Consider the following 26544-nt stretch of genomic DNA (forward strand, 5'->3'; position numbering starts at 1 on the left):
TCTGTACCAATATATGATTTTCAAACTTTCATTAGTGGTTATCTTTTCAAATATCAGATTTTCTAAATGACATGAAAATGTTTGCTAATGTTCCTGATATTGGGGATCCTATGGGCAGTCCATCCCTTTGTAGATAATATTCATTTGAACTGAAAGTAGTTTTGTTCAGTTGTCAATGTGAGCATATTTGTTATTTCTTTTTTTGATTCTGTGGTGATGTTGCTGTAGGATGTGAGATTTCGTTCTATGATTTCTATTGTTTCTGTGGTAGGGATGGAGGTATACAAATTTTTTGTCGAATGAAATCAGTGGTGCTGTGTGTGGTATCTGTACGTTCTGGGTGTGTTCTATTAGGTTTCCTGTGTTTATCACTGTTCTGTTGTGTTCTGTTTTATAGTGTTTTGTAATTAACTTTTGGAGGTGTTTGGCTATGTGGTATGTTGGGGCTTTCTTGGCTTGGTGTACCATCTTTGTGTACCTTTTGTTGGCTGCAGTGTGTTGGTGCTTGTGGGTTTTTCTATGCAACGTAGTGTTTCTGTTTGTCTGTGAGTGTGTGTTCAATGCTTTTCAATGTTCATTTCAGGTTTGCCTGGAATCGTGTAGCTGGATCTGACTTCAATTTCTGTATGGTGTTGGTAATTATGTGTTCCTTGGTTTTTGTGGTGTATTGCTCTTTGTCCATGGGTACGGCTACATTTCCCTCGTCTGCTCTTGCTATTAGTATGTTGTTGTTTATGAAGTTTAGTTTTAACCTTTTCATGGTAGCTGTTTCTGTTTCATTGTTCTTACTGTATGTTTGCTGTGTTTGTTTTATTACGCCTTTTATTCCTTTTTTACTAGTTCTCTTGTCACTCCTATGTTTATTTCACAATTATTTTGTTGTCCTTCACATGCAAGGATGTGTTCGGCTTCTACTTTGAGATTTTCTATGTATTGGTTGTTTACTTTTCTGTTGGCACAGTGTTTCAACCCTTTTTCCAAGATCATTTTTTTCTTTTTTGTGTAGTTCTGTCTCTGATAGATTAACTAAACATGAGTAGTATGTGTATTGGTGCTCTTGTGATTTCACATTTAGAATGTAAATATATTTTTTGTCTTTTTTTATTGGTAGTTTCATTATTTTCTGTTTATGCTTGTTTTGTAAATGTTTCACTGCTGTGTATGTGTTGTGTTCAGTTTTTTTCTTTTAGTGCGATGAGAACTGTGGGATTTCCTACGTTTTGTGCCAATTCTAGATGAGTCTCATAGAGCATCATGTTTAGGTATGGTACTATTTTTTCGACTATAGCATCTTAATTTCATTTAGCAACCAACATCATTCTGCAATTGTTTTTGACTTCTGTGCCACTGTAGAAATGTTCTTAACTTTTACATTAATATAACTTGGAATTATATCGTTTATTTTGCATGTTTTGTTGAATTTTATGTGCTGCATCATCTTATCATCTATATATATATATTGTGTGTGTGTGTGTGTGTGTGTGTGTGTGTGTGTGTGTGTGTGTGTGTGTGTGTGTGTGTGAGGGTTATGGTGTTTTAAATGTTCTGCAAATGTGGAATGGTTCAAAGATCAACACCTGATATGTTCTTTGTACCATGTTTTAAAATTCCTCCATGTCCCACGTATGTAGACTGCATTACAACTTTGACATTCAAGTTTATATATTCCTGATCGTTGAAATTTATCCCTCTTGGTAGTTGGTTGGCTTAGGTGTGATCGGAGGGTTTGCCCAGTCTTATATGCTATTCGGAAGCCTGTCTCTTTAGGATGTTTGCAACTCTATGTGATAATTTGTGTGTAAGTCATAGTGTACCATCTGGTTCTTTTCTGTGTTATGTTGTCATTATGTGTGTTTGTTGAATGTGTTTGTAAGTTTGCAGCTTGTGAGTTATCTTGTATTCTGAAAGTGTTGTGTTTGTTTTGTATCCTCATAAAGATGCCTCTGAAGACGCCTTGCAGAAAATAAAGGCAAAATGCGTCTGGCATGAAAACTGGGTTTCATTCAATTGTACTCAGACGGTCCCTAAAGTAAAAATTATCAATATACCGTAATACTCCTCAGTTGTGTGTAAGACAGGAGTACAAAAGTTGAAGATAGTAAACAAAACCACACTCGGAAGGAATCACATATATACCACCTTTTGTGAATGCAGGTCATCCTCCACAGATCCCAGAACAGCTGCCGTCTTGTCCAGAGGAAAGAAGAATCTTTTTTATGCTTTTTCATTATTCTCGCGGTTTTTGAAGAAATATTTCCCAAGTACATTAGAAAGGCCATAGATTTTACATTTCTTTCTTCTTGCCCTTCTTTTGGTTGATCTTAACTTGATGATTTGTATACCTATTCTTACGGAAGTTTTCTTAAAAGTGTACCAGTTCATTCTATAGGCTGTCAGTGTGTAACATACATAGACCTATGTAGTAACGTTTTAGGTACACTTACAGTTTGCAAAGGATGGTGGCAGCAGAAGGCCTCAAAGTGTAAATCAATATGGGTGGTATTATGGTAAACGCTATGTCCTAAAAGTGTGAACAGCACATCGGTAATTCAGCAGATTTTGTTAGGAGGACAAAAACTTTGATATAATTGTCTGCCTTAATGTTGTTTCCCTAATCACCAAAAGTGCCTGTTGTCGACACTTTGTCATTGATTAATAGCAAGTTTGAAGATGATGTAATGGCTAGCATGCCCTAAGCTCCATTTTTTATTTGATAAGCAATATTTTGAACAGAATGATGGTGTCACTATGGGCAGTCCTCTCTCACCAATGTTAGGTAATTTATTTGTGGAAGTTTTGAAGGGGAGGCAGGGGGGGAGGGGGGGGGGGGGGGAGAGAAAACACTCAACACTGTAGTTTTAAAAACCGACGTGTACTGGAGATATCGTCAGTGACACATTCATAGTTTGACCTCATGGTGAGTCCAAATTCCGTTCATGAAAATATCAAATTTACACTGGAACAAGAAATGAATGGCTGCTACTGTTTCTGGATGTAAGGAGATGGGTCTTTCTGACATTACGTTTACAGTAAGCCCACACATACTGATTTATACTTGCAGATGTCTAGCTGCCACCATCCTTTGCAAACTATGAGTGTACTTAAAACTTTAGTACATAGGGCTCATATAGTGTCCAACACTGATAGCCTATAGAGTGAGCATGCACACTTGGAAGAAATGTTCCATGGGAATGGACATACAAGGCATCAAATTGAAAGAGCTCTGCAAGCAAAAACTCCAGACCAGTCACAAGAAAAGCAAGAAGATAGATATGTGAAAACTACAGCCTTTCTATTGTGCGTGGGAAATATTTCTTCAAACATTGCAAGAATAATGCAGCAGCATGAAAGATATAATCTTCCTGCCACTGGCCCAGGCCGCTGCCCTTCTGGGATTTATGAAGACTGATATGCTTTAATGAGAGGCATGTATATATGAAATTCTTTGTATGGTGAAAGGTACATGGGGCAAACAATACGCACTGGGGCAATAAAAATACACACACACACACACACACTCCTGCCTTTTACAGCCCAATAAGTTGGCCAGTGGAAATACACTCATTCTAATGGGATTAGGTGGTCAAGGAAGCTGTGGAAATACAGTCACCACATAACCTGCTCAACCGAGATGAGGGTTTCCAGCCTGAAGAATTATGGAAACCCCCATTTAAAGTCTATGCTCTCAAAGGAAGTATCATTCTGTCTCTTCACTGCCAGGCATTTCAACATATGCCATCCATAATAATCAACCAAATACTTCATAAGCGCTGTGCATTAGCTGCCTCTGCACTTGCTTTGTTTTACCCTTAGAGATGTAAAGTTTTATCTGTGACTGATGGTCTTGTTACTAACGTGCAGTTGCTTTGCAATATTGTGTAAAGCGATTTAAAAATACTGCAGGCAACTCATCTTGGAATAGTTGCAGGGTTGCCAGCTGAAATACTGGAATGAGAATTAATAGTATACTGGAAGCACACCCAAAAGATGGAAAACAAACACATATATGCTAGTGTGTTTATAGGCTGTGGAATGGTATTCAGCATGCCTTCCACCAGTGTGATGTAATTAAACTTCAGGTGCCGTACAGAAGTGTTTGGTATATTGCCAGTCTGTGGAAAACACAGTTGAGTGACTTTCATGGTTTGTGTTTGATGACATTCCTACTCTCTCTAATAGTGTAGACCCCATGCATTTTATTTGTAGTACACCACATGTAAGGTTGAGGCACACTGTCAACTATTGTAACAGTGAAGACCAGAAACCACTAACATCACATTTTATTATTAATTGTGCGCACTTACAAAATGTCAGAAACATCATCAATCTTTGTTAAAAGGAAAAAAAGGACATTTTATTTCTGTAACTATACTCTGTTCATCATAAGAATAAACCTGATGTAAACATTACACCATGTATTCTTCCGTGTTTGCTTCAATCTCACTGGATTTCGTTTCACATGGAGCGGAAGCCACATCATGACCAGTAGAGTCAAGTACAATCATAAGGATACATTTTATGCTGTGTTAAATGCACGTAGACTGAGCAATGAAGTGCAGGACAATAGCCTTACCAGTGCATTAAACTTGGACAGCACTGGCCAACCAGCAGTCCAACTAGCCTTGCTCAGACATAAAATGAGATGGGCAAAGGAACAACATAGCTTTGAATGTCATTTAATTTTTAAAGAGAATGAAATAATATTTGGCAAAACTCCAGCACTACTGTGCACTTCTTAGGCGACCAGAAAGCAAGCATAAAATGCTCTCATTCTCACCTGACACAGTGTTCTAATTACAAACAAGAGTGATGAAAATTCTGAACTTAAATACAGAGGAATTTTTTTGAGCAAGCTGTGTGTGATGCAGAAGCATACTCAGGGATGTCACTGTACTGTTGAATACTGAAGCCACTGAAGGTATTAATTACAGTCCGTTATCTGGTAATCTCCTAGTTCCTTCCTTATCTGAATACCGAAAATACATTTCAGTACTGAAACTGTCATCAGCTACATTGATAACGAGTCGATCAACAACAGAATCCACAAAGCCATCCATGCACCGCATTGTCTCTGCCTCTTTTATGACATGCCGTTCTATATACTGCCAGTCTTTGGCAGTGACATGTGAAAAAGGTGTGTGCATTAGTTTCAGTATGTCAGGCAGCTTAACAGTCTTGTTATTTCTCGAGCCAAGCCCCTTAACTTGAGTCCAGATCAGATCTGTTGGGTTCATATGGTAATGGTACATTGGTTGTAAAAATGCATTTATTTGTGTATTCCTTGATGCGGTGAAAATGATTGTTTTTCTTGTTTCTACGACACACTTCTACATCTGTGATATAAAAGAATTTAAAAGTTAAATTGTTATGTTTTCTTAATTTAAGCAACCTTTATTAACAGTCTTTCATAAAATATTGTTAATTAATTTATAGTTGGAATGAAAACAAGAATTTTGCATGCAGTATGTAATTAAAAACAGGATGATGATCATTATTCATAAAAATGAAGATGAATTTTACAATTACGAGATGTAGGTGCGTCAAATTGAACAAGAAAAAGAAATTAATTTGGGCAAAGCTTGAACCAGCAAACCATTTACTGCAATAAGTTACCAAGCTATTATGCCACTGATACCGCTATACACGAATATGCATTTAAGTCTCAACTGTACCTAATACTGTTGCTCAGAAAACTTCAAAGCCGATCATCTCCATAAATTTATGATAAGCATTAAGAACAACCTATTTCTCGGCACTTTTTAACAGTGTTCCAAAGGTGTGATTCCCTACGGAACAGGAAGCAGCTTCAGCCATTTTCATACTGCGTATTAACAGTACAAAAATCAGAGCACAACAGTGCAGAGCTGAAATAAAAACTATGTAACTAAAGTGTGATTCAGAAAAATGTTGATGGCTGCTAATACATTTGAACATCTTAAAATTTCATTTAAGATAACTTGGTATTAATATATCCAATACATATGTAGGACCTACTTCCAAGAGCATAACAACACTGTGTGTGTGTGTGTGTGTGTGTGTGTGTGTGTGTGTGTGTGTGAGTGCGCGCACCATCATCTCCCTTGTTGTGTCATGTCAAAATGTGGGCAAACTTACCTACTGGCCAAGGCGCGTGTTGCCACCTACAGCGGTCACAACTCTCTCTCGACCACCGTCCACAGACGATCCGGGAGGCGATCCGTTCATTCGAGCCTTGCGGCTGCGCTTAAATTTGGCAACATCGTCACTAAAGACATCTCCAGTCCGTAGGGCCGATATCAGATCGTCAAACTCCCCCTTGGCTGCTGAATCACTCTCACGGCGCCGCAGACCTATGGCAATCCGGCCATCAGGGCCGGGCACAGTGCCATTGTTCAGGCCGTTACGGAGTGAAGAACCTACTCGAGCTAGGATGCTTTCCCGAGAGCTCTTGCGTTCTATTGTGCGCTTTTTCAACTGAAATAGAAAGTACAACATTGTTAAAATAGGAGTTTCGCACTTCTGTCTCTTCTTAAAAAGGAAGGTAATGAAATGAAACATGAAAATATTTTTTTATTTTTGATTGACAATTGTAGGCACATGGCTGCACATATGGGAGCATTTATGCTGCAGAAAGTTACCAATGGCACATCAAACTTTCAATATTTTAAGTATTGGTTTACCAGATATAGTCAATCAGTTGTAGTTTCAGCCAAATATTCTCAGTACAGTTTCTATGGAAGAGAAATTTGTACTTGCTCTGAGGTGGTAATTCCTCAGTTTTGATCTACATTTAACTAATGCAGTACATCTGCCAAATGTATATCTTCCACTGCTAATTTACTGAATAAAAAATCAAATTAGGTGAAACAGTAATATTAATTACAACAAATATTACGCAAAATATTATACAAACTAATTGTTGCAATTTCTGCTTGCATCTGGTCTCAATAGGTTTGTTTTCAAAAACTAATGAAATAAGTACCAGCTCAATATTGTCACACAGCTCTTCCTTGAATCTATTTTTGAAGAATAGAAGAAAGATTAATCTCTGTATAGGGTGCCAGAGAAACTCTGTAATGAGGAACAATCCAGCTGACTAAGACACATTAGAGGGAACATGAAGTAGCCAACTAGGGATGGGCAAACTCGTTCATCTTTGGGAACTAGTTCCCTGGTGATCGCTCCCCACTGGAGTACGAAGTTTTTATTCATAACAGAATTCTCACTCACTTGTAATTTTCGTGATTCCGTAAAACCTCTCATTTAGCCAACTACAGTATTATGTGGCTGGTTGCTGTGAAATAATATAAGGTGGCTCACGAAAAACTGGCACCAAGGACAGACTACTTGCCAATTACGCATGATTTGTTGACCGTTATGAGCAGAATAGACGAACATGTAATAATTAGGCAGTGAAGAAATAACAAATAAGCTACGGCAAACAACAACTTTGAAACAATAGATGACGATTGGTGGGCGACAATGAGCTATCTAGTACTCGAGGCCAATTTTTCGTGTGCCACCCAGTATCACTGAAATAATATTGTAGAAGGTATCATATTCTCTTTACAAAATGTGACACCAGACACTTGACTATGGAGTGCGGGCTTCATTCGGTTGTAAATCAATCTGCTTTCCATAACAATGAACATGGCCTTTTACCTCTGGTCAAAAAAAGATAGAAAATGGCCACTCATGTGTGCCTTGCCAATTTCCTTTGCGTGTCTAATAACAAAAAAATCTTGCCTTTTTACGAGTGTTTCTTCTGATGTTTATCAAAATAGTGAAGTAAGCTGATATGCCATTCTGTTACCTGAAAAGATGTATGTATTATATACCATATAATTTTTATGTAATATATGTAATTATAAAGTGCATTTCAATTGCCGGTCACGGATTCTGAATAGAATACGAAAAGAACCAGAAGTTCAGAGTTCAAAAAAGGTTTGAAACAGATCTAGAATGGGCGTGCACAGCGAACAAAACGAGCAAGAACTCGATACTGAACTACGAGCAGTCGACAGTGGAACTGCGATGAACGCAAAGGACGAGAACGCCCGATCGAGAAAGAGACAGAGACATGTACGGAAAGGGACCGAGGCTGGAACAATACCGGCCTACGTGCCATTGCAGGAATGAGACCGACTGTCTCCCATTCCCTGGAACTACAAAAAGAAAGCTGCGGCCGAGACCAAGACAGACTGGAACGGGACCGAGGTTGGAATGAGACTGGCAGACATGCTGTTGCGGGAATGAGACCAACCATTTCCTGTTCCCGGGAACTATAAATAGAAAGCCGTGACCGAAGTGAACTATAAAAGACTGTTGCTTAGAATTCGTTCCTCACTCATTCCATTCATCTCGATGAACCGTTCCTTTGGACCCGTTAGTTCACAAAGGACCCATCTCTACAGGCAACCACAGCTCAAGTTTTAGGATGGTCAGCAATGGTCACTGCTCGGTACTTTTGTCTAATGCAGAGTGTGGCAGGCTGAGAGGTGATCAGCAACGCTGCAGGTTCAGTGTATTGGTAAAAGTTTGACTGGCTTGTTTCGTGATCGCCAGCTGTGCAGGTGTGATTAGCAAGTCTGCAGCATAAATGTCGCCTTAGCAAAAAGCATCAGTTTCTTAGTAATTTTTGACATTCTCCCTTTTTGTTGACAATGCCTTTGACTGAGTCGCTGCATCTCATCAGCACAGGTTTGGGGCTAGCATAACTGCATTGGTCAAGTACACATACTCCTGGACATAGCTGACAAATAAAAAGTAATTTTCTGAAGTAACTTTACATTTAATGGAATGGTGTTTTTGGGTGGAGTGAGGGGTAGCGCGTGCTCACACTTGGACTGGGTTCAAATCACGGTCTGGTACACATTTTCACACATAGCCGCAGATTCCACGTAATATCCCGATGCAGCTGACCGCAGTGATCCCCTCCCTTTCCTTTGTTCACTATAGCTAGGAAGACTACAAAGGAGAATGGTATATTGACATGTGTTTGCTGTGATACTCAAGAAAATATACTATAATGGACAGCCTGGTCTGGCATTTTAATAGCATGTGAGTACTGGTACAGTACCTGGCAGTTATTGACCTTTTAAGTATAAGCCCTGTGAGTATGACATCTAATGACAGCATGCCCTCACAAGACACATTACTTATGTGTGCAGCGAAGCTCACTTGCACGGATAATTTAATACCGAGACACCAACACATCCAGCTGTCACTAGTGTTAGAGTGTTAAGCAGATAAAATTTCATTCCTAAAATAGTATCATTCCTCCTTACGTTTGCTAGAGTGAAAATGCATTGTTGCCAAGCAGCTTGTTATTATCAAGCATGGTGATAAATGTCAGCTACTGATGGAGGAATGAGAGCTATCACATTGCCAAACATGCATAAAAATGGAGACTGGATGATAATGAGTTACGACATTGATAGCGAAGTGTTAATTTATGTTCACCACACCAACTGGGAAAATTCACAGGATTTTATTTTATCTCGGAAGAAAAAAAAATCAAAATAAAAGTTCACGTGGCATATTTTCTAGGAGCAGTTTTCTCATTTTGGCCGTGGCAGTTGATGTGGCAATGCAAGCATATAACACTCACCATCATAAATTCATTACAAACTTCTGAACTGCTGGGCTGTTTATTATGTTTCCCTGGCATCCCTCGTTTGAGGTCCATTATGCAGCACAAGACATTCTTGTTGTTGTGGTCTTCAGTCCTGAGACTGGTTTGATGCAGCTCTCCATGCTACCCTATCCTGTGCAACTTTTTTCATCTCCCAGTACCTACTGCAACCTACCTTCTGAATCTGCTTAGTGTATTCATCTCTTGGTCTCCCTCTATGATTTTTACCCTCCACGCTGCCCTCCAATGCTAAATTTATTGATCCCTTGATGCCTCAGAACATGTCCTACCAACCGGTCCCTTCTTCTCGTCAAGTGGTGCCACAAACTCCTCTTCTCCCCAATTCTATTCAATACCTCCTCATTAGTTACGTGATCTACCCATCTAATCTTCAGCATTCTTCTGTAGCACCACATTTCGAAAGCTTCTATTCTCTTTCTGTCCAAACTATTTATCGTCCATGTTTCACTTCCATACATGGCTACACTCCATACAAATACTTTCAGAAACGACTTCCTGACACTTAAATCAATACTCGATGTTAACAAATTTCTCTTCTTCAGAAACGCTTTCCTTGCCATTGCCGGGCTACATTTTATATCTTCCCTACTTCGGCCATCATCAGTTATTTTGCTCCCCAAATAGCAAAACTCCTTTACTACTTTAACTGTCTCATTTCCTAATCTAATTCTCTTAGCATCACCTGACTTAATTCGACTACATTCCATTACCCTCGTTTTGCTTTTGTTGATGTTCATCTTATATCCTCCTTTCAAGACAATGTGCATTCCGTTCAACTGCTCTTCCAAGTCCCTTGCTGTCTCTGACAGAATTACAATGTCATCGACGAACCTCAAAGTTTTTATTTCTTCTCCATGAATTTTAATACCTACTCCGAATTTTTCTTTTGTTTCCTTTACTGCTTGCTCAATATACAGATTGAATAACATCGGGGATAGGCTACAACCCTGTCTCACTCCCTTCCCAACCGCTGCTTCCGTTTCATGTCCCTCAACTCTTATAACTGCCATCTGGTTTCTGTACAAATTGTAAATAGCCTTTCCCTCCCTGTATTTTACCCCTGCCACCTTAAGAATTTGAGAGAGAGTATCCCAGTCAACATTGTCAAAAGCTTTCTCTAAGTCTACAAATGCTAGAAACGTAGGTTTGCCTTTCCTTAATCTTTCTTCTAAGATAAGTCGTAACGTCAGTATTGCCTCACGTGTTCCAATATTTCTACGGAATCCAAACTGATCTTCCCCAAGGTCGGCTTCTACCAGTTTTCCTATTCGTTTGTAAAGAGTTCGTGTTAGTATTTTGCAGCTGTGGCTTATTAAACTGATAGTTCGGTAATTTTCACATCTGTCAACACCTGCTTTCTTTGAGATTGGAATTATTATATTCTTCTTGAAGTCTGAGGGTACTTCGCCTGTCTCATACATCTTCCTCACCAGATGGTAGAGTTTTGTCAGGACTGGCTCTCCCAAGGCCGTCAGTTGTTCTAATGGAATGTTGTCTACTCCCGGGGCCTTGTTTCGGCTCAGGTCTTTCAGTGCTCTGTCAAATTCTTCACGCAGTATCGTATCTCCCATTTCATCTTCATCTACATTCTCTTCCATTTCTATAATGTCCTCAAGTACATCACCCTTATATAGGCCCTCTATATACTCCTTCCATCTTTCTGCTTTCCCTTCTTTGGTTAGAACTGGGTTTCCATCTAGGCTCTTGATATTCATACAAGTGGTTCTCTTTTCTCCAAAGTTCTCTTTAATTTTCCTGTAGACAGTATCTATCTTACCCCTAGTGAGATAAGCTTCCACATCCTTACATTTGTCCTCTAGCCACCCCTGCTTAGCCATTTTGCACTTCCTGTCGATCTCATTTTTGAGACGTTTGTATTCCTTTTTGCCTGCTTCATCTACTGCATTTTTTATATTTTCTCCTTTCATCAGTTAAATTCAATATTTCTTCTGTTACCCAAGGATTTCTATTAGCCCTCGTATTTTTACCTGCTTGATCCTCTGCTGCCTTCACTACTTCATCCCTCAGAGCTATCCATTCTTCTTCTACTGTACTTCTTTCCCCCACTGCTGTCAATTGTTCCCTTATGCTCTCCGTGAAACTCTGTACAACCTCTGGTTTAGTCGGTTTATCCAGGTCCCATCTCCTTAAATTCCCACCTTTTTGCAGTTTCTTCAATTTTAATCTGCAGTTCATAACCAATAGATTGTGGTCAGAGTCCACATCTGCCCCTGGAAATGTCTTACAATTTAAAACCTGGTTCCTAAATCTCTGTCTTACCATTACATAATCTATCTGATACCTTTTAGTATCTCCGGGATTCTTCCATTTATACAACCTTCTTTTACCTCCCAGGGGATCCACAACTCTTTTGTGGATACATGCGTAGCGAGCACGGGACCCCGAGCTAATGTGGCCTTCCTTCCTTTCCGGGCTGCATACCTTCCCTTTCCGCATCCTTCCCCATCCCCCATCTTCGCCGCCCCCCCCCCCCCCCCCCCCCACACTGCTGGCTCTTTCCTTCCCTTTCTCCCCCTCTGGGAGTATGGTTTGTGCCTACGTCTGGAGACGGACGCTTGTAAATGTACCGCATTCTTCGCCTTCCTTGCTTGTATGTCTTCATCCTTCCTTTGTCCTTCTCTTTTCCTTACCTCTTCTCTTTACCCTTTTCTCCGCTGCGGCGTTTGAGACCTCTCTTCTTTCCTTTCCCTTTCTCTTTCTTCCTCCCTGTGCGTGTCTGAAGGCCGACCCACGCACTTCCATGCGTAGCCGGTGACGGGGTAACGCGTAATTCCCTGCCCCGGGTAGACAGATAGGACACGTACGTACCCCCTGGTAACGGCCAGGCCCAGGGAGGGGTGATTACCCGAGCTGATACCTTCCGAAAGTGCCGATTGGTCCCTCCGTCCGTTTGTCGGGAGGTGTGACCTGAGGTGTGAACAATCACCTAAGGCGGGAGTCCCCTCAGAGAGGGCCCCCACAAGGGAGGAGCGTGCCATCGGAGACGCCGGTAATCATGGGGGATTCTTCCGCAATGGTTTCCTCACCTTCCACTATGTCTGCTCACAAACGTAAGTTCACTGAGTCCCAGCCACAGTCAGTTCTTCCATCGTTGCCACAGTTCCTTGTTGTTTCTAGGTCTGACGAAGGTCACGACTTCTCCACGGTCAACCCTTTCATTATTCAGAAAGGTGTCGATGCAATTGCAGGTCCTGTAAAGTCTTGTTCCAGATTACGGAATGGCACCCTGTTGTTAGAAACAGTCAGTGCCCTCCAGTCACAAAAATTGCTGCGTACCTCACTGCTCCACACCTTCCCTGTCCGGGTTGAAGCGCACCGCACTTTAAATTCCTCGCATGGAGTCGTTTATACACGTTCCCTCGATGGATTGTCTGACGAAGAAATTCAGCACTACCTGTCTGACCAGGGCGCAACGGCTGTTCATAGGGCTATGAAAAGGGTTGACACGAACATGATTCCAACATGCACTGTCTTCTTGACATTTGACAAAGTTCAACTCCCATCGAAAATCAAAGCAGGCTGTGAAATAATTTCCGTTCGACCTTACGTCCCAAACCCTACGCATTGCTATCGGTGTCAGCGGTTCAATCACAACAGCCAGTCCCGTTCCAATCCGGCCAAATGTGTTACGTGTGGCAAGGATGCCCATGAGGGTGCTTGTCCACCTCCATCCCCTCGCTGCATCAACTGTATGGGTGACCACGCTGCTTCCTCTCGAGATTGTCCCGTTTTTAAGGACGAAAAGCTCATCCAGGAAATTAGAGTAAAGGAAAAGATGTCGACCTTTGCTGCTCGAAAATTATTCGCCAGTCGACAGCCCACCGTGCCTCAGACAGGAAAATACAGCACTGTCCTTGCTTCTCCTCGGCCAACAAAGGAGGCGGCCACGCAGACTTGCGACCTCACCTTTAGTGCCACGGTCGTCAGATCGGCCAGCGCAAAGATCGCCCGTTCAACCTCACGACTTTCGCCTGCCCACTCTCTGGCTCACCCTTCGTCGAGTTCTGATAAATCTCGAGCCCAAAAGTCAGACACCAAGACTTCGAAAAAAGAGCATACTCGTGAAGAGTTTTTACGTACGGCAACTTCCCAACCATCGGTTCCTCCTTCCTCTAAACATCATACTTCCAAGAAGGCTACAAAGAAACCCAGTTCCTCTCCTTCTCCGCCAAGGCGTGTCCCATCTACAGCACCACCTGGCGGAAATCGCCCTCGGCCGTCTTCTGTGTTGGCGAGGCGCACTGCTGGCGACCGATCAACCGGCCGATCGCTGGTGGCAGGAGCTGCTCCTGACCAACCTATGGATCAGGATCTTCTGCCTTCGGCTGAATGCCATTCCATGCTGTCGGTCGCAAGCTCAGAGCAGTCGTTGAGTTGACAGCGACCTTGGTCACATTCCTCCATTTTCTGTTCCCCCTATGTCCATTATCCACTGGAATATCCGCGGTATTCGAGCCAACCAGGATGAATTGTCGATCCTCTTACGATCCTACTCGCCGGTCATCTTCTGTCTTCAGGAAACAAAGCTGCGTCCCCATGACTGCTTTGTTCTCCCTCATTTTCAGTCCATCTGATATGATCTCCCCTCTGTTGAAGGCACTCCAGCACATGGACTCATGATTCTTCTCCATGAAACTCTCCATTATCACCCAATCCATTTAAACACTTCCTTCCAAGCTGTCACCGTCCGTCTTTCCCTTTCCGGATATACGTTCTCTCTTTGTACTGTATACATTCCATCGTCCACACCAATGGCACCAGCTGATCTCCTTCATCTTCTTTGTCAGCTTCCACCCCCATATTTGCTAGTTGGGGAATTCAATCCCCACCACCCGCTTTGGGGATCTCCACATCCTTGTCCATGTGGCTCACTATTGCTAGGCGTATTCCACCAAGCAGATCTAGTTTGCCTCAACACTGGGGTCCCTACATTTTTGTCTGCCGCCACGACAAATTTATCTCTTTTGGACCTTGCGGTCGGTACTGTTCTGCTAGCTCGGCGCTTCGAATGGTTCACCCTTGATGATACACACTCGAGTGACCACTTTCCATGTGTCCTTAGACTGCAGCCTCAACTGCCCTACATGCGCCCGCGACGCTGGAAGTTTGCCCAAGCCGATTGGACACTTTTTTCGCCTCTAGCGACATTCGATGACCGTCACTTTCCCAGCGTTGACGATGAGGTCACACATATTACTGACGTTATTCTTACAGCTGCGATAGCAAGAAGGCAAGCTGGAAATTCTTTATTAGCTAATTTAATACCTTCACTCCCTCCTCGTAAGTTTGGAGTCGGCTTCGACGGTTCTCAGGCGCGCCTAGTTTCTCCCCGGTCTCTGGGCTCACTGTCGCGCGTGACACATTAGTGGACCCCGTCGCAATTTCTAACTCGTTGGGTCAGCACTTTGGTGAGATTTCGAGCTCTTCAAATTACCCGCCAGCGTTTCTCCCGAAGAAACATGCAGCGGAAGTGCGACCTCTTGCTTTCTCCTCTCAAAATCGCGAAAGCTACAATACTGTTTTCTCCTTGCGGGAACTCCAACGTGCACTCTCTTCTTCTCGCTCCTCCGACCCAGGACCAGATGGTATCCACGTCCAAATGTTGCTGCATTTATCAACCCATAGTCTGCGTTACCTCCTTCGCCTTTATAATCGAATTTGGACCGACAGTACTTTTCCCAGACAATGGCGGGAAGCTATCGTCGTTCCTGTTCCGAAACCTGGAAAGGACAAACATCTCCCCTCTAGCTATCGCCCCATTTCTCTCACGAGTAGTGTCTGTAAGGTTTTGGAGCGTATGGTGAATTACCGTTTAGCGTGGTGGCTGGAATCCCGCAGTCTTTTAACACCTGCCCAATGCGGATTCTGAAAGCATCGTTCTGCAGTTGACCATCTTGTTGCTCTCTCCACATATATCATGAACAATTTTCTCCGGAAACGCCAAACAGTAGCAATACTTTTTGATCTGGAGAGAGCATACGATACCTGTTGGAGGACAGGCATTCTCCGCACACTGTTCTCTTGGGGCTTTCGAGGTCGGCTGCCCCTTTTTCTTCGCGAATTTATGGCAGAGCGCACATTTAGGGTGCGGGTGAACACTACTCTCTCCCGTACTTTCTTCCAAGAAAACGGGGTACCCCAGGGCTCCGTGCTGAGTGTTGTACTGTTTGCCATTGCCATCAATCCAGTTATGGATTGTCTCCTTCCTGATGTCTCGGGCTCCCTCTTTGTGGACGATTTTGCGATCTACTACAGCTCTCAACGGACCAGCCTTCTTGAACGACGTCTTCAAGGATGTCTCGATCGTCTCCACTCTTGGAGCATCGAAACCGGCTTCCGTTTTTCTCCCAGTAAGACCGTTTGTGTTAATTTTTGGCGAAGTAAGGAGTTTCTTCCGCCCTCCTTACATCTAGGTCCTGTCAACCTTCCGCTTTCAAACGTCGCTAAATTCTTGGGTCTTACGTTTGACAGAAAACTCTGCTGGTCCTCCCACGTTTCCTATCTTTCGGCTCGCTGTCTGCGATCCCTCAACACCCTCCGTGTCCTGAATGGTACCTCCTGGGGAGCGGACCGAGTGGTCCTTCTCCGCCTCTATTGCACCTTAGTGCGCTCGAAATTGTACTATGGAAGCATAGTCTACTCCTCTGCTCGGCCGTCTATTCTTCGGCGTCTCGACTCCATCCACCACCGTGGGTTACGTTTAGTGTCTGGAGCTTTTTACACTAGCCCTGTGGAAAGCCTTTATGCTGAGACTGCTGAACCTCCGCTGTCCAATCGACGAGCAGTCCTTCTGAGTCGTTATGCTAGCCATCTGTCTTCCATGCCTGCTAATCCAGCCCATGACATTTTTTTCGACACCTCCTTTGATGTAGGGTATGCAGGCCGCCCCTCCTCCCTACTACCCCCGGGAGTCCGCTTCTGTCAACAGCTCCATTCTCTTTCCTTCTGCTTTCCTAAAACCTTCTTGACAACTTTGGGTACAGCACCGCCTTGGCTCCGTCCCCGGATCTGCCTGCTCCTTGACCTTTGTCGATTTCCCAAGGATGGTACCCCTTCACTTGTTTATCGTCGGGCATTTGCTGCTCTATGTGCACAAATGACGGACGCCACATTTATTTACACCGACGGCTCGAAAACATCGTTAGGTGTAGGGAGTGCCTATATTGTTGGCGACACCCCAAATCACTTTCGGCTTCCCGACCAGTGTTCGGTTTATACTGCGGAGCTTTATGCTGTTCTCCAGGCTGCCCACTACATCCGCCGCCATCAGCGGATACAATATGTTATCTGCTCAGATTCTCTCAGCTCTCTCCTCGGTCTCCAAGCTCTTTATCCTGTGCACCCTCTGGTCCACCGGATTCAGGACAGTCTGCACTTGCTCCACCTGGGGGGCGTCTCGGTGGCTTTCCTCTGGCTCCCGGAACACGTTGGTATCTGTGGAAATGAGGCGGCCGATATTGCAGCCAAGGCTGCAGTCTCTCTTCCTCGGCCAGTTATTCAATCGATTCCCTTCGCCAATCTACGGAGCGTTCTATGTCGACGTGTTGTTCATTTATGGCACACGCATTGGTTGACACTTACCCATAATAAATTGTGGGACATAAAAGCTCTTCCTTGTGCTTGGACCTCTTCCTCCCGAACGCGTCGTCGGGAGGCGGTAATTTTAACTAGACTCCAGATAGGGCACTGTCTTTTTAGCCCTCGACATCTTTTAAGCGGCAATCCTCCGCCACTCTGTCTCCACTGCTCTCAGCTGTGGACGGTAAGACACCTTTTAATTGAGTGCCCCTATTTTAATCCGTTACGCTCGCGTCTACAGCTATCGCCTGATATATCGTCGATTTTAGCAGATGACACGCCCTCAGCCGACCGCGTTCTCAAGTTTATTAGTGCCAGTGAAATGACGTCAGTCATTTGAAGCTTTTTTTGGGGACAACCAACCCCTTTCTGTAGTGGATTTTTAAGCCTTCCTTCTGCCTTTAGTTTCTCCAATTTTATGACTTTCGTTCTCATTGCTGCGGGTTTTCAATTTCGGTTTTTTACTGTTTCCTAAGTCAGGGACCGGGCGCTAATGACCATAGAAGTTTTGCACCCTAAAAAAAAATAAAAAAAAATAAAAACCCTTCTTTTATGATTCTTGAACCAAGTGTTAGTTATGATTAAGTTATGTTCTGTGCAAAATTCTACTAGACGACTTCCTCTTTCATTTCTTAGCCCCAATCCATATTCACCTACTATGTTTCCTTCTCTCCCTTTTCCTACACTCGAATTCCAGTCACCCATGACTATTAAATTTTCGTCTCCCTTCACTATCTGAATAATTTCTTTTATCTCATCATACATTTCATCAATTTCTGCATCATCTGTAGAGCTAGTTGGCATATAAGCTTGTACTACTGTAGTAGGCGTGGGCTTCTGACACAAAAAAATAAAATAAATCTGTGCTTGTAACAGTCTGTGAGATGGAATATCTTGTGTTGGTCTTGTTCCAAATTTGTATGTTTCCCTTCTTCTTTATGGTTGTCTTCATTTACCAAGTAACAGAGATTTACTAGAAATATATTTTGGTGTGGGATCGTGTGATACAAACATATAACAGCAATTCTACATTTGCACCTATACTGTGCAAACCACTGTACGGTGCGTGGCAGAGGGTACGTCCCATTGTAAAAGTTATTATGATTTCTTCCTGTTCCATTCACATATGAAGTGCACAAAGCCCAGTTCTTGGACAAATTTATTCTGTCGTTGATTATTGGAACACCATTTCTTATGTTGTGAAACATGTCAGTGGTCTCAATAAGTGGCAATGAGAAACTGCATCGAGAGAATACAGACTTCTAACTGCATTTAAAGATAAAATTACAAAATTGAAGATGCTCATCATAAGTGATGCATTTTACGTGTCACACATTTAAATACTATGTCTCTCACAAGTCCAAATGTTTCCTTATAATGGCTACTGCAAAAGAGTTACCTTAAAGACTACACAGTAACAAAATTTAACATTTCTTCTTATTTGATACATACATTGCCATATGTTTTACTTACTTCTGCTTCCTGTATTGCTCTCCTTTCTTCTTCCTCCCTCCGTCTTCGGAGATTCTCATTGTCCTGATGAGCTTCGTTGAATGCATTCAGGAAGGCATCAAAGATACCAAAGAACTCGTCTGGCTGTACTGATGCAGCATTATCTTCTCCAAATAGCCGGACAGCCCGATCAAACTGTGAACGAACAAGATGAAATTCAAGCAATCATTACGTCTTTCCATGTAGGAAATTATGGGAAATAATTGATGCACTCACATATTTTTGTATATTGGTGGGAGGGAGAGCCATGAAAAACATACCAAAAAAATTGTGTGTGTGTGTGTGTGTGTGTGTGTGTGTGTGTGTGAGGGGGGGGGACACGTTTAGTGAAAATGTGTCCCAGTACAACATTATATTCCCTACAAAAATTTCATATTCATATTTTTCTAGGACTAATAATTTTGATGATGCAGGGGAGGGAAGAAATTGCAAATTATAAAAAATAGTGTTTTAATGCTATAAAATTAATGTTTATTGTTAAATGAAGTCAGATGTAATATGCACATTTAATATTTGTTCTTAACTAAGTGCACTCAGGGCCATATTTAGGCAGGTGCAACACGTGCAGCTTCACAGGGCGGCAAAATGTTGCCACTTAAAAAAAGTTTTTAAGTATTATTTTAATGTTCATTGCATCAGGATTGAGGCATTCTATTATTTATTTGCAATATGGTGACAAATTTTTGTAGCCATCATAAACTCAGATTTTACTACTAGTCCATCTGTATAATGTCTTACATGTACGAGCATATTAAGGCTGTCAAACAGGGAATGCACAACCTGCTGGGGCACTTGTCATGGTGCCCATGCTGCATGCTACAGCATAGTCCTGGTCAGACAGGAGGCGGGCACCCGTGCTAGACGACCCTTGTCTGTGGAGTGCAGCTGGCAGGTTGTGATTTTCTATAAAGTTCGTAGTGGACTAGTGTGTGAAAGATGTTGCCAGAAACAGCAAGACTGATTGAGTTGGTGCACACAAATGTATTTTTGCACGATATACGACACTGTGATTATAAAATTGTGATGGAAAAGGAGGCAACGAGATAGAAAACTGATGTGAGTGTATATAAAACAGGTTGCTTTTTTTTCCACTTGTTTATAAATAAGTGATCTAGCACCAGTTGGATATTGGAGTGAACAATATTGTTTAGTTTAAATAACAACGTGCTTGTACAAACTAGTGGTGTCATTGTAGCACAATTTAAGCTACAAGTTTGCCGCTTTGACAACAGCTTCTGCAGTATCGATTCTAAGTCTATAGGTCTTAAAAAGACTGCTCACTCTTGTACAGGCATACTGAAGGTGTCCACCACACAGTGACCCCTGCATATTTGTTTACTGAAAACTGCTTGCGAATACCTTTTCCTCGTATGAATTTGTGGAAAAATGCACGAGTTTTGAAAACTTGTGCTATCACAGTGTCTGTCATAGCTGCCCACATCGATAACCACAGAGTTGTCATTGTGATCAATAACTCTGAGCAGGACAACTGAAAGAAGTTTTTGTAACAAAAATATCGTAAGCTACTGTTTTTTTAGAAAACTTCATTCTAACATGCCAGTGCAGTTAGGAAATTGCCACAGTTCCATCAATCCCGTCTGTTTTCTTCCTGATTTCTTCTGCTGGTTCAGGTAAATACAGTGGTTGTAAAACGTTGTAGACTTCTTGACACGTATTTGACTAAGCTAGAGACGGTTGACCTTCCAATGTGGAATTAAAAAGTGGTGGTGTGGTATGAATCAGCAGTGACCAAATATGTGCAACAAAATGCATCCTATGAAATAAAAGAATTTGCATAAGGCTTGACTGAAAGATGAGACTGTTCAAGCAAAATGGAAGAATCTATGAGAGACTTGCAGCAAATACCTAAAATGCATAAATGGAGAGAAAGATTCATCCAAGAAGTGACAGAAATTGCCAAGGGCAGGTCATTTGTAGTTTCTACCTGACACAATGTCACCACATCGTATATCATAAAATGTTGTAGAGTCAGAGGAACTATTTCCTGATGATGGGGATCTAGAGGAAGAATCATATTGATTCCATAATGTCAGTTAGTCTGGCGAAAAAGCCAAAATGAAAATAAATAAATGAAGATGTAGTTGCAGTCACAAATTATCAGTACGCCAGAGACAGTAAGAGAGAGAGGTGTGAGCTAGAACATATGACAGCTTTTTTTATTTTATTTTTTTTATGCACACTCATTCAAGACATTTCCAACTCAAACTCATTTAAAAATGCATCTGACATAGTCTTTTTAAGAGACTGACACATTCGGAACGAGCGCTATCCGACGACTGGATCGCTATGACCTGACTGCACAATGTTTGACCACAGCCGGCCTCAATGGGCAACAGAGTGTTCTGAGCGCACACGCAGCCTGCTCTCTGTGTGACACTGCCTTACTGTCCACGTAATCGTGTGGGTAGTGTGTTTTTCAGTTCTGCATCCATTCATGGTTATGTTTCCGTCATATGCAACACACCATTTCAAACAGTTATCAACTTAAAATTAAGGTATATAATTCAATTACTAACTGGTTGCAGTGAAGTTGGTTCTGTTGTACTTGATACAACCAAAGTACAGTGGACTCTCGACTATATGACTCATGACCATCTGGCATTAGGCTATCCGATCTACTTCATTAATATCGTAATAATACTTCTCCGTAATAAAGTGGGGATTAATTTTTTTGTATGTGCTCTACTTCACCAGGGCATCGGCTGCAATGGTATGTGGTCTTTCAAAATATTTTATGCAGTTTATGTTCTTCTAACACATCTGGAGTCATAATATTAAATAAATTACGGGAACCACTCTTCAAAAAAATGATACTTCTTCATCTGCATAGCAGACACCCCAAAGTGCATGTATTGCTAAACTGTTATTTTGTTCAGTCCTTTGTGTTGTAATTAAAAAATCTGAAATAGGTGATAAACAAAAAAAACTTGTAGTGATTACTGAAATCAAAAAATTGTAATAAAATTCAGTATGAAAAATAGGTGTATTTAATGGTACTGCTGGGGTCGGAAGAGACAATTTATGAAACTCCAGCCTTTCCAGTTTTGTTGTTGTCCAGCTTGACCTTCCGCCACATTAGGTTGGATAGTCGGCAGTCATGTGTATGTTCAGTTTCCAACTCTCTATATCACTGATGTTTTTTTTCCTGCAATTCACAGTAGTGGTATGGATAGATGATCTAGGTTAAGTGGTGCTGCATATCAAAAGAAAGCTGAAGAAAAAGGACAGAGGGATTGTAAACTTCAACAGAAAACTTAGCGGCTGGACTCATATATTAGTGGTAAAAGTGAAAGTGAACCGTGTGGCTCTGAACGTTCAGGTGAAGTTTTGGTTCAAAACAGTAACAATGAACAGTGTAGCTCTGTAAGTGCAGATAAACCTAAAAGTTCTAAATCATAAACAGAGTGCAGAAGTTCAAGGTTTCCGAGTTCCAGAAGGATGTCAAGAGCCTGCATGCTATAAAGCAGAGGAAGTTTCCCATGCCAAGTAATGACCAATTGGGAAAACAATGACCAGACATTGGATTATTTGGTTAAAAATGGTATTAATCATAACAAAAATGCTAATTTTTCTATGTCCTCGTGGCGATACGCCGAAGGATCTCGGCAATGCTGGAGCAAAAGATAGTTGAAAAGGGTTTTCGTGAATGGGGAAATCATTAATCGTGAATATCTGCTATATAATCGTGAATATCTGCTATATTCTCCTAGGCACGGATCATTGTTCTGTGCATGTTATGAATTATTTGATGAGCACCTGAGTTTGCAACATCTGGTTTCAGTGACTGGAGCCATGTTGGAATATGAATAGCTGAATGTGAAAGTTCTACCTCTCACAGAGACTACTTGTTAATGTTGTAAAAATGTGAGGAAACTACATGAATAGAAATGACTATCTGTTGCTCACTCAGCACGAATATAAAGTTACATGTTGGAGGAATATACTAAAATTGTTTCGGTAGTTGAGAAGCTAGCTTCTAAAGGTGTAGCATTTCATGGAGACAGAGGTGTTCATTTGCCTGTGAGAAAAATGGAAATTTCATGGTGTGTCTGGAATTAAATGTGAAGCATGATTCTTTTTTGGCTGACCGTATAGCATGATTTGGTAACCCTGGAACAGAATTTACTTCATACTTTTCACCAGCAAGTTATGAAGATTTAACATGTCTAATGGGGATGTCAGTGACCAAAAAAGTATGTACTGATGTTATTTCTTGTAAATTTTTTTCAGTCTTATAGATTCTACATCTGATATATCCCAAAATGATCAGTTAGGTATAATATTTAGATAGGTAAATGACGATGGGCTCTTAACTGAAAGATTCCTGTCCTTTATTTATTTATTTTTAAGAAAAAAAAATGCAGGTCATACTAGAGAAGCTTTTTGAAGCAGTTTTGAATGCTTTAGAACTACATGGACTGAACTTTGATAACCGTAAAGGATAGTCATAAGGTAACATAGCCAATATGTCTGGTGCAAACTTGCAAGCAAGATTCAAGGACCGAAATAATCAAATTTTCTTCATTTCACGTTTGGCTCACTCACTGAATCTGGCTGGGTCATGAGCTGCACAATGCTACTCAGCTGCAATACGGTTTTTGTAGTTAATTCAAGGGTTACACAACTTCTTTGTACATTCTACTGGCAGATGAAATGTTTTGGAAACATTTTTTTGATTCTGCAAGTATGACACTGAAGCCACTGTCTACAACACGATGGCGTGCTTGTGAGGACGTTTGAATGTAGATTGGAAAGCTGTGTTTTCTGCATTAAGAAAAATTTCAGAAAGTGAGAGTGGTAGTGTTGGATGTGAAGCTGAAGGTCATTGTAGAAAGTAGTACTGAGGTAGCTTTCGTGACAGTGTTTTGTTGCATTCTGCAAGGGTGTAGAAAAGCAATGAAAAAACTGCAAGCTGAAGATGTAGAAATTACTACATGTATAGATGACACTCTTGTAATGTTAACAGCTGAGCTTCATACATCTTTTCAATTCTCAAGGATTCAGCTCGAAAGAAACTTACTGTGATCAGGAATACGGGATCAGTTCCATTTCCTTCATCTATTGAGAATGCAAAAAATAAACAGAAAATTAAATGAAAGAAATTCTTTGATGAACTATCTGACTCAGAATACGAACACAAATGTCCTGAAGAAGAAACAGGATCAGACTGGGTTGAGATCTGGAGAGGAATGAAAATATCGTATTCTATGTTTATGTAAATTCTTCAGGATGAGTTACAGAACAGAGTTAATGTTTACAGAGAATGTAACTTCAGATTTTCATTTCTCTCAAGTATCACCGAACTAGAAGCCATTCAAATTTATGATGCCGCAGAAACTGAGCCATCTGTAATTCTGATGTAGAGAACAACTTCGGTGCAGAATGTATACATTTTATAAGCTTTCTGTTGTCTGGAAGATGATCGTGATGAATTGTCATCTTTCATATCTCTGTGCAGTGTCGCTTTAAAAAACAAAAAAAGGGGGGGTGTCTATCCAAATGTGTACACAGCACTCAGGATTTACAACTGTACTCCAGCAACAAAATGTTCAACTGAAATGTCCTTTTCTGTTTTAACACTGATTGAGAATTATCTACAGATGACAAAGTCAAGAATGACTTGGAGTACTAGCCACAGACATGTCACTCAGTCTGGGTTTTCAGGATGAAATGAATTTGCAAGTACAAAAGTAAGGAGGAAGTCATTTCTTTAAATTTGCTATATTTTGGAGAAGGTTAATTGCATAGTGTTATATCATGTATTTGGGACTTGACTAAATTTCACATTTAACTGAAATAATTTTGGTATAGGGTATTAAGCTATAATGATTTTCTTCGTATTTATACCATATATTGTGTCAAAGTTTGATGTTTATGTAGTGGTTATTTTATTATTTTTTAGTATTTAACTTTCATGTGTTCTTTGTGTTACATATTTAAATAGTTCAGTACACTTTAGAATTGAAGTTAATGATTACACAGCTTTAGTGTTGGTAGTTCGTAAACAGATATCAGTGGTGAAGTTTAGGTAAAGGGAACATAAAATAAATTACTCCATAGGGGCATCACACAATCTAAATACGGCCCTGAGTGCATTATAGCCATAAGTGGTAAATTGTACTCTGGGATGGTAATGGGCTGGGGGATAGAAGCATGATGGAAGGAAAGTCACCACACTGGGGTCAAGCACTTCCCTCCTTAGTGCATCTGCAAGCTGAAGAGCAAATGGGCAAGTCCCCAATCATTCTATCCCACTGTGTCACAAGAAGCAGCTACAGGCTGTTTCACAGTTACGCTTCCACAGCATGCTTCATAAATCAGTACCTCGTCCCCTACCCTCCAAACTCTACAGAAGCTCTCCTGCGAACCTTGCAGAACTAGCACTCCTGAAAGAAGGGATATTGCAGAGACATGACTGAGCCACAGCCTGGGGGATGTTTCCAGAATGAGATTTTCACTCTTCAGCAGATTGTGTGCTGATGTGAAACTTCCTGGCAGATCGAAACTGTGTGCCGAACTGAGACTCGAACTCGGGAACTTTGCCTTTCGCGGGCAAAGTGCTCTACCATCTCAGCTACCCAAGCATGACTCACTCACAGCTCTGTCTCTGCAATATCCTTTCTTTCAGGAGTGCTAGTTCTGCAAGTTTCGCAGCAGAGCTTCTGTAAAGTTTGGAAGGTAGGATATGAGGTACTGGCAATTGTAAAGCTGTGAGGACGGGGCGTGAGTCGTGCTCGGGTAGCTCAGATGGTAGAGCACTTGCCCGCAAAGGCAAAGGTCCCGAGTTCAAGTCTCAGTCCAGGACACAGTTTTAATCCGCCAGAAAGTTTCACATCAGCACACACTCCGCTGCAGAATGAAAATCTCATTCTGGAAAGTATGACAACAGTTTGGTTGTGATTATAGACTGGAATTAAAGAAGGAAACTTCAAGTTATCACTTGTCGGGTGAATCTTATTCTTTTTCTTTTGTTTTTATCCTATGTCCACATGAAGTCGGCAAGCTAATTATTGGAATTGGCATTGTTAATGATAGAGGAGGATGGCTGGATGGCCTTCCTATTGCCATCTCTTTACGCCCCCCCCCCCCCCCCTCCTTCCTCCCCAATGACGGAATTTGTGTATCACAACTGTCCGCACCTAGTTTTATTGATGTGAAAGAGTGCAAACATTTTTATATGTTTACAGATATTGTAACTGAGGCAGGACGTAAGTACCAGCCCATTATTAACCTAGTCGGTTGTGGGACATCACCTAAAAACCACGTCCAGGCTGGCCTGCACACTGGCCTTTCATCAGTAGTTGACCAGATTGGATTCAATCCAGGGCTGGCACACCTTCTCGAACCCCACACATTTCGTGCTGGGTGGTTATCATTTATCAGCCACTAATAACAGGATAGTGAGGAAAATGACAAACCCGTGTCTTCATATCCTGGAAGAGGTCCTCGAGTTCCGAGAAGCGGCAAGTGGCAGAGGACAGGAACTCCCTCATGATGGGCAGGAAGCGGTCTCCTGGCACCACAGATGCCTGCGATCGGTGAAACTCGATCTCCCGCTCCACCTCCTTCAGGCCTCCCCTCAGCGCCGACATGTCCTTCTCGAGTTCCCCCATACTGTGCAATGGTCACAACTGGTTAACTTCATTTTTCTGATATCTTTGCTTCAGTTTTATTATTTATGCAAAATAAACAGTTCTTATCATCATCATCATCATCATCATCATCATCAACTGAACTCCATAAATTCCTAGTACATTTACTCTTCAGTTTTTTTTGTT

At 41.6% G+C, this 26544-nt stretch overlaps 1 protein-coding gene across 2 annotated transcripts in view; it reads right to left on the minus strand.

Moving 5' to 3' along the window:
* LOC124551379 (disheveled-associated activator of morphogenesis 1) overlaps window positions 1-26544 on the minus strand; it is a 435878-nt gene that overhangs the window by 30528 nt on the left and 378806 nt on the right. For both annotated transcript variants that reach the window (XM_047126427.1, XM_047126428.1), the window contains 3 exons: window positions 26185-26380; window positions 18707-18880; window positions 6115-6453 (listed from right to left, as the gene is read on the minus strand). In XM_047126427.1, the coding sequence (XP_046982383.1) occupies window positions 6115-6453; window positions 18707-18880; window positions 26185-26380 (709 nt within the window). The remainder of the gene's footprint in view (window positions 1-6114; window positions 6454-18706; window positions 18881-26184; window positions 26381-26544) is intronic.

The sequence above is a fragment of the Schistocerca americana genome, chromosome 9 (assembly GCF_021461395.2).
Source record: "Schistocerca americana isolate TAMUIC-IGC-003095 chromosome 9, iqSchAmer2.1, whole genome shotgun sequence".
Taxonomy (NCBI): Eukaryota; Metazoa; Arthropoda; class Insecta; order Orthoptera; family Acrididae; genus Schistocerca; species Schistocerca americana.